This window comes from Heloderma suspectum, chromosome 6, assembly GCF_057233095.1.
Source record: "Heloderma suspectum isolate Gila_16-S chromosome 6, 16-S_ref, whole genome shotgun sequence".
Classification (NCBI taxonomy): Eukaryota; Metazoa; Chordata; class Lepidosauria; order Squamata; family Helodermatidae; genus Heloderma; species Heloderma suspectum.
The window spans coordinates 24,334,724-24,352,065 of record NC_139463.1 but is presented as its reverse complement, the minus strand read 5'-3'; the positions used below and the strand labels follow the sequence as shown (position 1 = coordinate 24,352,065).

The 17,342-nt window shown below is 46.0% G+C and overlaps 1 protein-coding gene across 1 annotated transcript in view; it reads left to right on the top strand.

Moving 5' to 3' along the window:
* ROBO4 (roundabout guidance receptor 4) overlaps positions 1-17,342 on the top strand; it is a 91,324-nt gene that overhangs the window by 23,339 nt on the left and 50,643 nt on the right. Inside the window, exons 7-14 of the mRNA XM_084808150.1 lie at positions 575-705; positions 2,875-3,094; positions 4,284-4,405; positions 4,953-5,124; positions 7,582-7,776; positions 13,288-13,330; positions 14,075-14,214; positions 16,369-16,701. Coding sequence (XP_084664276.1) covers positions 575-705; positions 2,875-3,094; positions 4,284-4,405; positions 4,953-5,124; positions 7,582-7,776; positions 13,288-13,330; positions 14,075-14,214; positions 16,369-16,701 — 1,356 coding nt within the window. The remainder of the gene's footprint in view (positions 1-574; positions 706-2,874; positions 3,095-4,283; positions 4,406-4,952; positions 5,125-7,581; positions 7,777-13,287; positions 13,331-14,074; positions 14,215-16,368; positions 16,702-17,342) is intronic.

Sequence of the window (17,342 nt, the reverse complement as noted above, 5' to 3'; positions counted from 1 at the left end):
ACTGCAAAACGTGGAGGCTCTTGGCCCTGTGGTTTCTCCTCTGTTCATCATCTGCCCTCTTCGAGTGAGCAAGTAAGGAAAGGAGCAAGGAGAAGGAGCAGGAACTTCTGATCACCTTGTCCCCTCTTTCTTGGCATTAGCACAAATCAGGTCCAGTGGGGAAGCAAGTGAATGGGCAATGGCAACAGTGGAGGAGGTGGGTGTTGCACTCAGGGAAGGGGGCATTGAAGGCATCTTTCCCAAGAGGCTCTAAAGCCTGGAACCCGATGCTATTGCCTCGAATACCCTTTGGCCAACATATTGGCACCTCCATAGAGACCACAGGGAAAGGCAGAGCTTTTAGCGGCAGTAGTTGCAGCAGGACCCTTAAAAATTAACATCGCTTTCCGAGATGCCCGACTCATGGTGACCTACCTCCTCCCGAGATTGCTGTGGAGGAAAGCCACATCACACTCACATGAAAGAGAAGGGCTGACTTCCTAAAGGATTGACCTCACCATTCCTCAGTTAGGATAAAGTTCAGGTTCATCCCAAACCAAAAAAATAGACCCTGGGTTTCTTTCTCGGCCTTTAGATCCACTGGACACTGGCCAGAGAGAGCAGGACAGGCCAAAAGATGTTCTGAAGGAGCTGAAGGATGTCAAAGTTAACCTGGAGAATGTCACTGTTGTCCCCTCTGCTCCAGCAGCCCACCTGCACTGGAAGGTGAGTTAGAAGCAACAAGGACTATCAGTGACATTAAAACCTGTATTAGAGCAAAAACCAGGTAGAGTATCCTGAATGGTAAGCTGGGGGTCAGCTGGGCTGGCTAAGCACTCAGCTTGTATTGCAGCTATTGGTGCCCTTGAGGAACATAGTTCAATCTGTAAGATTTTTAGTGGAAATTTATCACTAATGCACAAGATGTAGGACACTGGAGCTTGGCTTCTAGGAGCCCCACGTTGAAACCATTCCTCCAGAAATTCAGCAGGGTTTCTCTAGGTCATGACTCAATCATCTCCGCCAGGGATTGTCTACTTCAGAGTCAAGATGGACCTAGGAACAAAACATTGTCACACAAATTATCCTAGTCCCAGATAGGGATGTATGAGAATTTGGTTTTTGCCTGCAAAACATGCAAGCATGCCCCATTCAAAGCTCCGAATACAAGCATGAGTATGTGTCCATTGTCCACCAAAAACGTTTGCAAATCATCAAATATGTGCTCATGTTCGTCTCATTCCCAGTTTCAAGTTTGATTTCCTCAATAGACAAAATCAGCCCCGCTTTAGTCTATGGTGGAAATTTGCGCAAATTTTGGGAGATTTGTGCAAACCTCCCGTTTGAGCGCTGCTTGATTTGCATCAATCTCCTGTTTGTGCAAACGCCAATGGGAACAGGGCATGAGATGAGCAACGAGAAAATGTTCAGAGACTCCTAGTCACCTGGAACATCGCTCGTTTGCCCATCCCTAGTTCCAGATTGGTTGCAATCATTCAAATTCTTGGATGCAAACATTCAGATCCCTTAATTCCAATTGCTTCTCTAGAATTCCTGATCATGGATATTGTTGAATTGAAAAGCTTTTAGAAAACATGGGATTCAAGTTATTGAATCTGGAAAGTCTATGTATAACACTGTGGTCTTTACTTGGCAACAAGCATTGCTCAAAATCCAAAACTTAAAGTCAAAGGTTAGGTGGCAAATTCCTAAAATTTGCAGAACTTAAAAGTTGTGTAAAGATTCTATTTTAGTTCTAGAGCAAGGTGCAGTACCTCAGACCTGGGGGCCAAATGCAGCCCTCCAGTGTTTCCCAGCTGGCCATTCCCCTTTCCCCTGGTACAACCCCCTTTCCCCTTTCAGTTTAGTAGTTTCCCGGAGTCTGCACCCACCCACCCCTTCTACAAGGTTGAAATGCCTCTCCTAAGGCTTAGTAAGGGCCGCGGTGGCTTAGGCTGGCAGGAAGAGCTTTACGCTAAAATAGGTTGGGGCTTTATTTTTGCATATTTGGCCCCACTCCCTTTGCATATTTGGCCCCACTCCCAACTGGAATGTGGCCCCTGAGAGCTTCTCTCAAACTGAATTCAACCCTTGGGCTGAAAGAGGTTCCCCACTCCTGCCATGCTTTTCAGCAGTGCTGGCTCACACATTCAGTCATGAAACTCTAGGGCAGGGGGGTTAAACCTCAGACTCGGGGGCAAAATCCAGCCTGCAGATGGTCCTAATCTGGCCCTTCAGATAGCCATGCCCCCTCCTGGCCTGTAGCCAGGAGGGGGCTAGGGGGCCTCCCCCCCTTAAATGTTCTCTGCCCCCCCATTTTTTTTTACAAACAAATAATTAAAAAACAGTTTACGATGCCCGCAAACTAGATGAACTGCCCCCTACTGTTTGGTGCCCCCATAGAACTTCTAGGTTGGCTATGGCTATGGGCCTGACGTCCCCTTTCCTATGTCACTACATGGTTCCCGCTTCCCCCTCCCAAGTGCCAATCGTTTGGTGGTTTCCCACTTTGGTACACGTTATTCTCCATTCTAAAAGGCTTAATTACTGGCTGTAGGAGCTCTAAGCTAAAATAGGCTGGTACGTTTTGGTATTTCGGCTTTTGCCTTGGGCTCCACCCCATTTTGCCTTTGGCTCCATTTTGCCTTTGGAGCATCTCCAAAATTAAATATGGCCCTCAGACTGAAACAGGTTCAACACCTATGCTCTAGTCTGTTCCTACTTTTCTCCTATGGCTTCTGTGCTCCTGAGAGGCCTGGTTCATCCCACACAGACCTGGCCATTTCTCCTTGGCCATCAGCAGAACTGCTTGATCTTAACTGGCTTCTGGAAGTACCTCTGTTCTCTCAGAACTGAATGGTGGTTGATCCTGATTTCTCATCTATTGTCTTAAAGGTCATCCCCACCTCCCAGCACATAGAAGGTTATGTGGTGTTCTACCGCTCTTTGCTGCCTGTGAACACACACTGGGCTGAATGGAATGTCCCAAGAGAGCACCGTGCTATCGTTCCAGGGCTTGAGAGAGGTTATACATATGAGTTCAAGGTGCAGCCATATTCGGGGAAGGTCCATGGGTCGGACAGCAATATAAGACATCTCTGGATCCCAGAAGAAGGTATGAAAACTCACCACTTCCCCAAGCTGGTGCTTCGATGTTGGTGGGGTGGTAAATGTGCTCCAGGTTTCAGTCAGAACTCTAAAGGAGCCATCCAAAGTGTGGAGCAGGAGGGAACTCTCAACTTCGAGAGCTTTTCTGAAATGGAAAGACCCTGTCCTAGAGATAGCAACCAGGTGTGATCTGTGCTCAGCCAATCACATTGTTCAAGCAAGGAGTACAAAGGAACTTATGGAAATTCTTTCTGCTGAGTCAGACTGTTGGTCCATTTAGCCCAATATTGACTATTCTGGCTGGTAGGGCTCCCCAAGGTCTCCAGCGAATGTCTCTCCCAGTCCTATACCTGAGGCCCGTTTAACTGCAGATTCAACCTGGGACCTTCTGCCCGCAAGGTGTGCTTTACCATTGAACTATGGCATGTCCCCACAGTTCCTTGGAGGCCCCCATAGAAGTCACACGAGCTTTTGCCCCCTTGTGAGAACCAGGCCAATATCTGCACCTTCATCTTTGAACATTTAAGAGGCAGAACCATCCCATCTGTCTGTCCCAGGGTCAAAAAGAGCTAAGAATCTCTCTGAAGGACATCTTATTTCATTGGCCATGGTGTCTGGGGATGATGGGTTTGTAGTCCAGCACATCTTGGAGAAGGTGAGTTTAATGGAAGCTCCACATGCAGAGCTGTTGACTTCAGATTCTTGCAGGCTTCTGGATGGTCATTGTGTGAAACAACCTGAGCTCTTTGTCTTCACCTGTTAAAGATAAGTTATATGGAGGGGAGAGAGGCAAGGGTGAAAGAGTAGATGGTAGGCTCTTCTTGTTGTTGCTCTTCTTCTTCTTCTTCTTCTTCTTTTTATATCCTGCCTTTCTTCTTCTTGCAAGGAACTCAAGGTGGCTTATATAATCCCCCTCCTCTCCATTTTATCCTCACAACAACCCTGTGAAGTAGGTTAGGCTGAGAGTCAGTGACTGGCCCAAAGTCACCCAGTGAGCTTCAAGGCCAAGTGGGGGCTGGAACCCGGATCTCTCAAGTCTCAGTCGAACACTCTAATCACTACACCACACTAGATCTCAAGAAAGTGGAGGCAAAGCATGGCTTATTTGCTGAAGGCATGCTCTGCTTCCATGTTGCTCAGGGAACTGGTTCTCCTCCTTCTCCCAACAGTCTTATAAGTCTGCCCTTTCTTCTTAGTGCCTAGTGCTGCTCCTCAGAGCATCAGCATTACCACGTTCCAAGATGGGAACAGCACTGTGATCATCCAATGGGAACCTCCTTCACATGACACACACAATGGTATCATTAAGGCCTACCAGGTGAGGAGAGAAATCGGTGCAACCCAGAGTTTGGGTTGGGACATATGTGGGAGGTGCTGAAAGACAGGAGGAACCTCAAGGAAGGATGATTAGTGGTCCAACACCAAGGGTGGTGGGATAGAAGGTTTATTGGGAATGTAGCAAGACTGAAATGATGTAGTTGCAATGCATCAGCTGATAGCTCTTGTCTTTGTATTCCAGGATACCTGTCCCTGATAGAGCCTGTCCCAGATAACTCTGTCCTAGTAGCTCACTGATAGCTCCTGTCCCCAACAGCAGTGTTCCAGTTTCATTTTGCTTTGCCTGTTATTGTGCTGTGTGTGTATTATACATGTTAAGCAGGTACATTGACAATGTACTTATTTATGTTCTAGTCTGCAGCTTGTTATGCTAGCTTTGCATTGGTGCATTACAGCTTTACTAACCATGCAACTCTATAGGTCATGTTTAGTTATTGCACACTTTCATTTTGCAGAAATGCTGGCTTTGCACTGCTCTGCGTGATACAGTCTGGCTATTCTTCTTTGGTCTCTCATTATGCTTGCAGGTCTGGTTCCTGGGCAATGAAACTCACCATGGAACTAACAGGACTGTAGATGGAAGAATGCACAGTCTGGAAATAACGGGCTTGTTTAATGGGCTAAAATACTGTGTCCAGGTAGCAGCGGTCAATGGAGCAGGGATCGGAGTGGCTAGCAATCCTGTCTGCAGTGCTGTAGGTCAGAGATGCTATTTTGTACTTAATCTCTTGGAACGTAGCTACACTAGGGTCACTGCCTCATGGCAGCTTCCTGGTTCCGCAGTATAAAACACAACCATGAGCATGAAAAGTGTCACCGTAGAACTAGGGATGGGTGAGAAATTCTCTGGCTTCACATTTTAATGTGAACTTATTAAAATTATGGATATTGGAGGAATCTGGTCAGGGGGTGGAGCTCGATGGGCTTTCATTGGTCGGCCCCCCAGACTTTGGCTTATCTCCCACTAGCCCGACTCAGTCCACAGCTAGTCAGGCCAGCTAGCAGATTCTCTGTTTGTTTTAATTTGGAGAAATAGACATTTGTGTAAATGGTGGCTGTGACTTGCATAATTGGCACAAATTTTGGCCATGATTCACATGATTCACTTAATTTATGCAAATTGCATCTGCAACTTGCTCAGATTACACAAGGCACGGCCAAAATTTGTGCAAATTATGCAAACTGTGGCAAATGTCTATTTCCGCAAATAAAAAAAATACAGAAAAAGTTCCCAGATTTTGGGAAAAACCCGCTGACAGGAATTGGATCATCCTTCCCCTAGCAATCAACACCACAAGGAGACAAAGATTCAGGCTAATATGACTTTATTTTGCTAGAGACTAGCCTTTCTACAAATGCAGATTCAAGGAAGCTCTCAGACTGCCTAGGGAGGTGGTGGGCTCTCCCTCACTGGAGGCATTCAAGATGAGACTGGAGAGCCATCTGTTGGGGATGCTCTGACTTGGATTCCTGCATTGAGCAGGGGGTTGGAGTCAATGGTCTTGTAGGCCCCTTCCAACCCTACTATTCTATGATTCTGTGCCTCAGACCCTAAACAATTAATCTGTGATCTCTAATCAGGGAATACGAACTGGAGGGTAGAGAATTTGCCAACAGGTTGCCTGTGAACCTCACTGCCAAACTTGCTTCACAGTTATGCCCCTCCCTCTTAGGGTGGCTCCCTCCTATGTTGGCTTCTAAGAGTGGCTATCCTGGCTGAGCATCTGAGCCCTGCCCCTAGCTTTTCCTGCTTTGCTTTGTGACATGCCCTAGCATCTCTCAAGTCGCACCCCTCTTCCTCCTCTTCAGAACTGTGAGTTCTCACAGTGGAGGGAGGGGACAGCGACTCAGCCTGGGCCATCTGTTTATCAAGGCCTTTGGAGGAATCTCTCCAAGTGTCTGGGGCTCTAGGGAAGTGCCAACTGGTTCAGAACTGGAGCTGTCAGATATCTGAAAGGGCTTGGAGTCATCCCTGACACCCGCGACTTGGCTCGCAAGCCCCCAAAGGGCCAGATTTCCCAGCAGTGAACATCCCTAATTAAAATTGCACTTTCAGAACCTGAACATGAACCAGAATACACTGACATGGAACTGGAAATACTGATCTGTCCCTCCTTACTTAAAATATTGGAGTTTTCTGTCCTGAGGCACCCCTCATATTATTGTGCAGGAAATCTGTTGTGCAGACTGTGTTACAGGCCTCTAATAGTCCATTTCACCCATATAGATCAGGGACTTCCCAGTGCCAGTTTAGGTTGAGGGCATATCTACACCTCAGAAGTAAAGTCACTTTCAAATCAGGTTAGCCATCCCAGCTATCAACCGAGGAATTGGTTGCAAAGCAATTCAGAAATATTTTTTAAAAAAACGTGCACAGAAGTGTGTATATTGGGGGAAGAGCACACAAAACCACATTATATTAGGTGAAACCACTTGGAAAAAGGTGTATATTTGGAAAGATGCATAGAAAAAGGTGTATATTATGAGAAATGCACATGAGAATATATACACATTTTTGTGCAGACTTCATTTACAACCTAAAAGTCATGACACAAAACAAAAATGAAGGAGGATAAAAGCAAAACTCAGGCACTGATCTGATTCTTAGTTTAATCACAATTTGATGCGGAAATGGGATGGGAATGAACTTACTATTGGAAATGTGAGAAACTGAGCAGAGTCATTGACAGATACATCCATCTGTACATACAACTAGGGATGCTTGGGGAGTTCGATTTTTGCAAATTCCATTTATGACCTGAACTGATCCACACCTCCTGGAGTAATGTGTGGGTCAGAACACAGCTATCCTTTGGATTTTACACTGAATTTTGCAACCTCAGTTCTCAGCTCAAAAACCTGGAACCCCCTACATAGAGGTCAGCCTTCCCCAGCCTGGTGCCCTCCAGATGTTTTCAACTCCTTCAACTCCCATCAGCCCCAGCCAGCATGGTCAATAGTTGGAAATGCTGGGAGTTGGAGTCCAAAAGATCTGGAGGGCACCATGTTGGGGAAAGCTGATGAACACCATGTGCTCTACCACTGAGTGATGGCTTCTCTTCCCATTGAATGAGACCATAGTGCTTCTATAAAGTGTCCATAGGGTCCAAATTTCATTGTTATGTGGTTTCACCATCTCAACTTGTTCCTTTTTAGAGCCTACGGTGGGGAAGATGGCAAAGACCCCGGACTTTCTGTCCACCAACGCCATCCTGGAAGTGGTGCGTCAACCCGTCTTCATTGCCAGCATGGGCTCGGCCCTCTGGATCATGCTAATGGTGTTGGCCATTTATGTTTGCCAGCAGCAAGCCAAGCAGTACAGTGCAGGGCGGCAGTATGCCCTCGGTGAAGGTGAGGGAGGCGACCCTTATACAGAGCTTTGGGCTATTGGGCGGTATGGAACCAAACACATAAAAGTTCTAGAAAAGGCAAAGCACTCAGTGTCATTAAAATGGGTTGGGGCAAGGGGGTAATTGGGTTCAGGGGAGGGCAGCAGATAACTCCAGTCTGTTGGAGGTATAACAGTAAGTGAGTTGGGTGTATAAGCAGTGGAGGCCGGTGGCTTGTGATATCAGTGGGCAGTGAATCTGCTCTGGGTTTCAGTCATAACCAGTCAGAACTCTAAAGGCACTTTTCAAGGTGCTGAATCTAAGGTTCAGCACCTTGGATAGCTCCTGTAGGGTCCTGACTAGTTTTGACTGAATCCTAGTGGGAGTTCACTGCACTATGGCTTGGAGCCAACAGCCTCCACTGTGTATAAGCTCAAAGATATGTTTTTAAAAGTCACAGGCTAAATGGTGGTTTCTGGGGTTAGCTAATCATCATCACCTTCATCATCACCTTCATCATCATCATCAATTCAATAGATTTATATACCTCTTACCATATCTCTATATTCCATCTGCTAGTCTGTTATGACAGTTTGTTTGTGACAGTTAAGTTGATGTCTTGCTAGCTTATCTTTTCCCTCTCTGTTGTGTTCATTAGTAAAGTTTTCTTGTGCATACTTTGGCTGTGTTTTCTTTCCCTTTTTTTTGAAAACACTTTTTATTCAATTTTTTTATCTTTATAAATGAAATAAACAATACCAACAACCAAGTCATTATCTACAGTTTCCAACAATACAGTATTCTTAGAAGGACACAGCAGTAACGAAGAAGAAGAAAAAAACAGAAGAAGGAAAAGGAAGAAAGCAAGAAAGAAAAAGAAAAAATATAAAAAAGTTACTTAAAAGGATTAAATTTATTTATTTATTTCATTTCTATACCGCCCAATAGCCGAAGCTCTCTGGGCGGTTCACAAAAATTTAAACTCCATTACACACAAACTTCAAATATCATTCTACTTAAAAGTTATACCTATAACACTGCCAATATTACAATTCAGTACAGCATAGATAATCAACCTTACATTTCAATATCATATCATCAGTCTTATAGCAAGGGAGCAAGCCTACAATTCATTTCCAATAACCATATATTGCCCTTCAGTTAGCATATAATAGTAAAGTTTAACAATTTAACGAGCCAAAATATTGCTAATCAAAGTCTCATAACAATGCTAGTAATAATAATAACAAAGGAAAGAAATTAAAAAGGATAAGTAATAATAGTAACAAATCACTAATAAATTTTATGCTATCTATATTTTAGATAGTGTCATTTCTAAATCTATATATGAATGTATACATATCTATACACACACAAATAGGAATTTTATTATACAGTATATTATGTCTAATGTAGAAAAAAGAGGAAGTAAGAAAAAGAGAGGAAAAAAAGGGGGGATATATGTAAACAGTCCTCTGGACTGGCATACTGCTTTGATCTTATAACCCAAATAAATCCGAAAGACAATAATAATTGAAAAGTTCCCAGCTCATGAGAGCCTCGTGTGGTGCAGAGTGGTAGGCAGCAGTATTGCAACTGAAACTCTCCCCACGACCTGAGTTCGATCCCAGCGGAAGCTGGATCCCAGGTAGCCGTAGGGTTGGCGGAGAATTTCTCCCCGAAACTTCGGGGGGCCGAGCGCCAACGTGTTCGCCCCCCCGAACAAGTTTCGGGGAGAAATCCTCCGAACCCCCCCCCGCACCCCGCACCCCCCCCCCGGGACGGGACTTACCTTCGCCGAATGTCCCTCCCGGCGGCGGGTCCAGCCGCTGGTTCGGCGGGTGTTCGAGCAGGGCGGGAGCAGCAGCCGGTCTTTTGACCGGCTGCCGCCGCCGCCATTCCAACAAAAGAAAAAACAACAACAATGCCCCCTGATAGGCTACGTGACGATTCACGTAGCCTATCACGGCTAGATTTGCAAAGTCAGCCGTGATAGGCTACGTCAATCGTCACGTAGCCTATCACAGGTGACTTAAAAAAAAAAAAAAGTGTGTACGGATAATGGCGGCCCCCATAGGGAGCCACCATTCCCGTTCTTTATTTGGTCGCTGTAGTCTACGTAAAGATTTACGTAGACTACAGCGAAAATAAGGGCAACGCTATTTGCGTTGCCCTTATTTTCGCCGTAGTCTACGTAAACATTTACGTAGACTACAGCGACTAAATAAGGAACGCGAATGGCAGCTCCCTATGGGGGCCGCCATTAGCGTACGCGCTTTTTTTTTTTTTTTAAGTCACCCGTGATAGGCTACGTGACGATTGACGTAGCCTATCACGGCTGACTTTGCAGATCTAGCCGTGATAGGCTACGTGAATCGTCATGTAGCCTATCAGGGGGCTTTTTTTTTTTTTTAACTTTCACGTTCGCGGCCGGGCGAGGCGGGAAGCCTCCTCCCCGGCCTGAATTTCGGCCGGGGCGAGGCGGGAAGCCTCCCCCCCAGCCTGAATTTCGGCTGGGCTGAGGCGGGAAGCCTCCCCCCCCGGCCTGAACTTCGCGGGGGGACCAGCGAAGTGCCTCCCCCCCACCGCGAACGTCCTTCGAGGACAGGTAAGTGACTTTCGTCCACCCCTAGGTAGCCGGCTCAGGTCAACTCAGCCTTCCATCCTTCCGAGGTTGGTAAAATGAGTACCCAGCTTGCTGGGGGAAAGGTAGTCACGACTGGGGAAGGCAATGGCAAACCACCCCGCTATAGTCTGCCATGAAAATGCCAGCGTAAGCGGCATCCCTCTAGGGGTCAGTAATGACCCAGTGCTTGCACAGGAGGAACCTTTCTTTCTTTCTTTCTTTCTTTCTTTCTTTCTTTCTTTCTTTCTTTCCTTCTTCCTTCCTTCCTTCCTTCCTTCCTTCCTTCCTTCCTTCCTTCCTTTCTTTCTTTCTTTCTTTCCCAGCTCATGAGGCTGGGGAAGATGTCTCCCATGCCTTACTTTGAACACCAGCTAGCCAAGCCTCTGCCATTTCATGATTTAAAAACTTTTTCATCTGGCCTTCAAAAAGAATGCAAAATATAGCAGGATATTTGATATGATATTGCAGATTCATTTGTCTTGCCTGATTTCTCACCTTGGTAAATTGCCTTCTTTTGTCAGTGATTTCTTTAGTGTAATCCAGAAATAACATAACTTTGTCTCATGTTGGCCCCCCAAAAAGTTCTCCCACTTCTCTTGCCAAGCGCAAAAAATGATTTTTTGTAGAAACTCTTGGAAATTGGACTATAACAGTATAGGCAGTCCATTTGATGTCATGAACTGGACCTGGAACATGGTATGCATGCTCAATATCGAGTAAATAATCAGATAGTGGAGCGAGTAGCTCATGCAGAAATGTATCTAAGAATTTGGACAGACTTATATAGGGATGTCAGAGAATTCCGCGACGGATCTCAGTGAGAAATACATCGCGGAACGGCCTGCCACCCCCCTGCCCCCCGTGGATCCCCCCCGGGATGAGACTTACCTGGGGCAGATGTTCTGGATGGCTGCGGCTCCAGCGGCGGCTTCGGTGGTGGTGGCAGCTGGTCTTCCGACCGGCTGCCGCCACCGCCATTTGCAGTCTGTGTTGTGTCCCCCCCCTAGACGTGATAGGCTAAGTAAAGACTTACGTAGCCTATCACGTCTGGGTAAAAAAAAAACAAAAAAAACGCGTATGCAAATGGTGGCGGCTATGACTGCCGCCATTTGCATTCCTTATTTTTCTTCATCTTAGTCTATGTCAATATTTACGTAGACTAAGACGAAGAAAAGAAAGGGGAATGCAAATAGCGCCCACTATGCTATTTGCGTTCCCCTTTCTTTTCTTCATCTTAGTCTACGTAAATATTGATGTAGACTAAGACGAAGAAAAATAAGGAACACAAATGGCGGCGGCCGTAGCCGCCATTTGCGTACGTGTTTTTTTTTTTTTACCCAGAGCCCTCCACGGCCGGAAATCCGGCTGCAGAAGGCCCTGGCCTGGGCCTGGCCAGCTGCTCTGCGGAGCTGCCGTGGAGCACAGCCGGCCGTCGAGGATTCCGGGGAGGAGGACCGGATTGCCTCCCCCCCGTCGAGGATTCTGGGGGGAGGGACGGAACACCTCACCCTGCACCATAAACAGAATCCGCGGAAAGGTAACTGACTTTCGTACATCCCTTGACTTATATCAGCAGGCAGATCTTTGATACCAAGGATATGCAGATTCGCTCTATGAGTATATGCCACCAGTTGGGAAATTCTTGCAGGCAGGATATTATGGGAGGCAGGGAGACCTGCATTAGTCCTGGGTTCTTACCAGCTGTTAGGAGCTGCTGGAGCTCAGTAGAGCTCCCCTGTGTGGTGAACCGCCTAACTGCAGATGGCAGTTTCTCCATGAAGTACCTTCAGGTCCTAGACTGAGTGTTTGGGACCCACCCAAACTGGCCATTTGGCCTTTCTGAACAGGAAGAAGCATAAAGCGCTCCCTGTTCAGTTGAGCTTTGCTTGAACAACAAGCTCTTCCTGAGCTCTGGTTTGTTTGATTATTCTTTGGCTTGGTCTTCGGTCCTGATTAGGGATGTGCGAATCGGCAAAACCCAAGCTTGCCAAAGTTCTCCAAATTCCATCTCGAAGCTCGTTCTGACCTGAGTCCATATCAGATGGAGAGCTTTGTTTTTTTTCATTTTGTATGCCAATCTGTGCATATGTTCATGCATATTTTTCCAAAAGTATGCATCCATTGTGTGCATCTTTTAATGAATGCATCCTTCTCCCATTGATTAAAACATGTGTGTGTGCATTTTTCAAAAGTACCCATTTTTATGCACACTTTTTCAAATGTACACATGCGGTCAAACACTTTTTTTTTTTGCTCCACAAATCACATTGCAAGCTTGGAAATGTATGGACTTTCACTGCAGATTGCATCTAAGCCCATGTTTGGTCTGGAAGTTGCAAACAGTGTACATCCGGATCAAAAATGGACTGAAAATAATTTCTCATACATATGTAGTCCTGACTTCTGGCTTGCTCTTTGGTCCTGGCTTCTGCTTTGTCTCATGGCTTCTGCTCCCTGGCTCACCTTAGACTGCTGCCTGTGATCCAACCCTGACACCAGCTCCACAGGATGTACTGCAGTTGTGGCTATCCAACCCCCATAATGCCATTGGGGATATTTTTTGTAAGGGGAAATGTACATTTGGAACCCCATGGAGGGAAGAAGTCATTTGGAGGGGGGAGCAGTCTAGCAGTGGGGAAGCTAGCAGGTGGGGGAAAGAGTTAAGACCCCCCACCTTCCTGGCTGCTTCTCTGATCCTGATTCCCTCTCCAGAAGCAGACTTTTCTGTTTAGAACTGTAATGTGCATCTGTGTGTAATTGCTACTGTCCTCCCAAGAAGAGGCCTTGCACCAAGTGGCAAGGACTAATGTAGTTGTCTTCTGTGGCACACACATTGTGAAATAAATTGTAAGTTGAGACAAGCATGTCTGACCAAGAGTATCTTACTATACATGTCCTTCTCTCCAGGTTTGTACAGGAATGCCAGTGATGACACCATCATAAAACACAGGTAATCTATAGCTCCCTCGAAGGACATTTGCATATTGTACTTATCCCTGGGGATCTGGGTAAGACAGATCCATCAGCAAAATGGTTAAAAGTTGTGGAATCTTTGATGGCAAGCAAGGGGTGAGGCATGAGATAGTTCCCACACCACCACCACCACCACATCCAGGAAAAGGTAATGATTGAATTTCTTCCTTTTATGTCCTGCTTTTGTAATGTGTGGCCAGCCCAGGACAAAATCATTAGAGTTCTCCATGCATGTCCTCTGATGTCAAAAGGGGAGCCAGGCCTATGTATTCCTTGCCTTCTTGGTTCTTCAATACAAAATAAGGGGGAGGGGTCTGAAGCACTGAAGCAAATACTTCTGTAGCACACTAATACTATGTGTGCAAATGAAGACACATGCCCGATTTGAATGCCCAAGCTACCAATAGGGGCATCCCTCTTCCGCTTCTTATTTCAGTCCATTCCCCCAGTAGTGCAGGTAAGTAATTTTAGGCTCTGGACATGATCTTATGCATGGGGTGGGGGCTCCTTAGATGGTAATGTATACTGCATACTTCAAAATGTGGTGAACCAACCCTGCTGTGTTTGTACCCTTGCCCAATTTCTGCTGCATGGCACCCTAGACATCTGTCCCAAAGTCCTGCACTAATGTTACCAATACATTTCTCTTATCCATCCATCCATCCATCCATCCATCCGGGTCTACATCTATGAAAGTGTGCTTATTCTAACCTGCCTATAGGATAGACTCCAGTGATTCCCCATGGCTTTCCAACACATGGAAATCTACTTCAGGTTCCAAGAATTACAGCACCAGCAGCAGCTTAAGCAGCCAGCTTCTGTGGCCTGAGCCCAAAGACAACCAGGAATCCCACAAATCTAGTAAGTGCCACTTGCCAACAGCAGCTTTTTTCTTTCACCATCCACCACCTTTCTTCATCATCTCTGATGGAAGGATGTATGAGAATTTTGTTTCTGCTTGCAAAACATGCAAGCATGCCCTTTTTGCAACCCTAAAAGTGAGTGTGAGCAAGAGAACGTTTGCAAGTCTGCTGAAAATGTTCGCAAGTTCTCAAATATGTGCTCATGTTCCATTTGCGCAAATTCCCCCACTTGATTTTGTGCAAATTTCAAAAATGTACATTTTTAAAAAATCATCTGTGCTTTAGTCTAGGGGGGAAATTTGTGTAACTTTGGAAATTTGTGCAAATTTTGGATTGTTTTGCACAACTTTCACGTTTGGTTGCTGTGAAAGCACAATTTTACCATTGGCACAAACCCAACAGCGATCACAAAGGCAAGTACAAATTGAGGAGCGGCGAGCTGATGTTCAAACTCACCAAGATCCTCTGAACATCACTCCTTCATCCATTCCTGCTCCCCCAGAGAGCTTCAGCTATTGGGCGGTATAGAAATGAAATAAATAAATAAATGACTGAATAAATAAATACTTGTCCAGCTAGGCCAGAGAGTCTAGTGTGTTTGTTCATTCATTATAGAGATTTCTGCCCTGCCCTTCAAACAAGTTCCCAGGGTGGTTTGCAAAGACTCGAGATACAATAAAATCACATGTTCAGCTTTACCAACAACGTACTAAAGGTAGCAAAAATTTATCAGAGCAGTGTAAAATCCATGGACAGAGATGAAACTGAACCAATTATGGAATTAAAAAGCCTGGCAAGCTATAAAGATCTTTGCCTGGTTCCAAAATGACATCGAGGTACGAGGAGACAGTGATGAAAAATAACAACACAGGACTCCTTTGAGGCCCAGCAACTGGAACAAGTACACTTTAAATCCTTTAATGAGGATCCATTGGAGGGCCAGTCTGGTGCCAGCAGCCTTGCTAATTCCAACTCCAACAGCATATATTAAAGCTGCTGCAATTAAAAATGCTCATAGTTGGATCTTGGGATCAAGCTGGTGGTCTGCTGGGAGGCGAGCTACGGCCTTTCCCAGCTCCTGCCTCTTGGGTGCACCCTTGATACTCTTAACGGAGTTTCCTGGGGTCCAAAGCAGTGACTTTGAAAAAAAATAGAGTGTTCAAAGCAGCCGGAATACTTCAGCTAGCAATAATAGAGAAGGACTCTGGTTCTATTTTCTTGGTTTGGGGAACTGGGGCCATTATTAAGAGGGATGGTCTGGGGCATTTGCATTGTGCTTCTAGAGGTGAAATTCTTGGACCAGCACAAAATGAACCCGAGCAAAGGCATTTGCAAAGAACGTTTTCCTTAATCAAGAACAAAAGTCAGAGATCCGAAGATGATCAGATACTGTCCTAGTTCTGACCATAAACAATGCTGACTAGCAATCCAGCAGTGTTATTCCCATGGTGCAAAGCACTGCCAAAGAAGAGGACCCTGATGGGCCCTGGAGGGGAAACAGAAGTGGGGGCTCAAGATCAGTCGGAAAGTCTAGCATTACATGGGGCAGATGAAGACAAGGATTAGTGATGTTGCTTTTACCACAATGGTTTCTGAAGCAGAGCAAGAAAAGTTAAAAGCTGCACTTGTAAAGTTGCAATTCAATCCTCAATTCGACAAGTGTTAGCAGCTGAAGAGAAGCATTGGTGGAAATAAAATGAAAGGTTGGCATCAGCTAAGGATGTCCGCTGCCGGGGAAACCGGTGCTTTTGGGGCTCGCCGGAGTTCCACAGCACCCATGACTCAGCTTGAATTTATGAGCCGAGCCACAGACTTTTCCCCAAATGCAGGGACTTTTTAAAATTATTATTTGCAGAAATAGAGATTTGCACAAATTGCAGCTGAAATTTGTGTAAATTATACACACAAAACAATGATTTTTTAAAATATGGAAAATCTGCTAGCTGGCCCCACTTGCTGCAGACTGAGCCAGGCCAGCTTGCAGAAGATGAGCTGAAGTCCAGGGGGCCGAGCCGATGAAAGCTCGGTGAGCTCTTCCCCACAACCGGATTCCTCCGACATCCCTAGTATCAACCCAGTGAATGAACTGAAACATAACTCCCGGTGCTTCCTCTTGGCATTAGTTTCCCCTTTCCCCCTTCCTTCCCTGCAGCGGTGTCCTTTGACAGGCAGAGCCAAGGGTCCCGCATCCAGACTGTCCCTTCGGTGCCTGACAGCAGGAGCAGCAGCTTGTATGGGGCACTATATGTGGATCTCCCAGCAAAAGACCTGAAAACCTTCTTCAGCGCCCCTCTGCAGATTCACTCCAGCCCCAGCCTGCATACTGTGGAAGTGGCAAGAGCTGGGGATCAGAGGCTCATGCCTCACTGCAGCCAGAACCTGAGGCTGGACAGGGGAAGCGCTCGACAAGGGCCAGGGAAGGCAACGGGCGCCCTGTCTCCACATCTGATCCTCCAGGGAGCCTGGGATAAGAACAGCAAGAAAGGTGAGACCCCCTTCATTCAGCAAAGCCTTAGGAGTGGCTGTGGAGCCAGAATAAATGGCGTTGTGGAAGTAGGTTTGCCAGCTTTCTTTCCCCCCCCCGACAGAGCTCCTGTGCCAGCTGTGAACAGCTGCACCAGGATCACAAACTCAGCAGGTGGGCTTGTCCCAGCATGCAGACAGATTGATGGGAACCATCTTACCTGATGAATGTTGCCATGCAGCTGTTGAAGGCACAAGAGCCCTGCCAGAAAATTAAGTTGGCAACTTGAGGTGAAAGGGAACCAGTGGGTTATGTAATTCGACCCTCTGTTCTGAAACGGGAAGTCCTAGACCTCAAACATCCATAGTAGAAGAAGCCCACCCAATGTTTTCTTGACATTTTCCAAAGGAGAAGGTTCTACAACTTCTCTGGAAGCTTAAACTTAGGGGCTGCTTCATAGGTGGGGTGGGCAGTGTGGCTGCTTCCTGAATAGTAATCATTTATCTATTTATTAATTACATTTCTATACCGCCCCATAGCCAAAGCTCTCTGGGCGGTTTACAAAAATTAAAAACCATTAAAATACATAATACAATGTGTAAAACCAGTTATATAAGAACACATAAGCAGACAGGGCATACACAGACAACATATATCTAAAA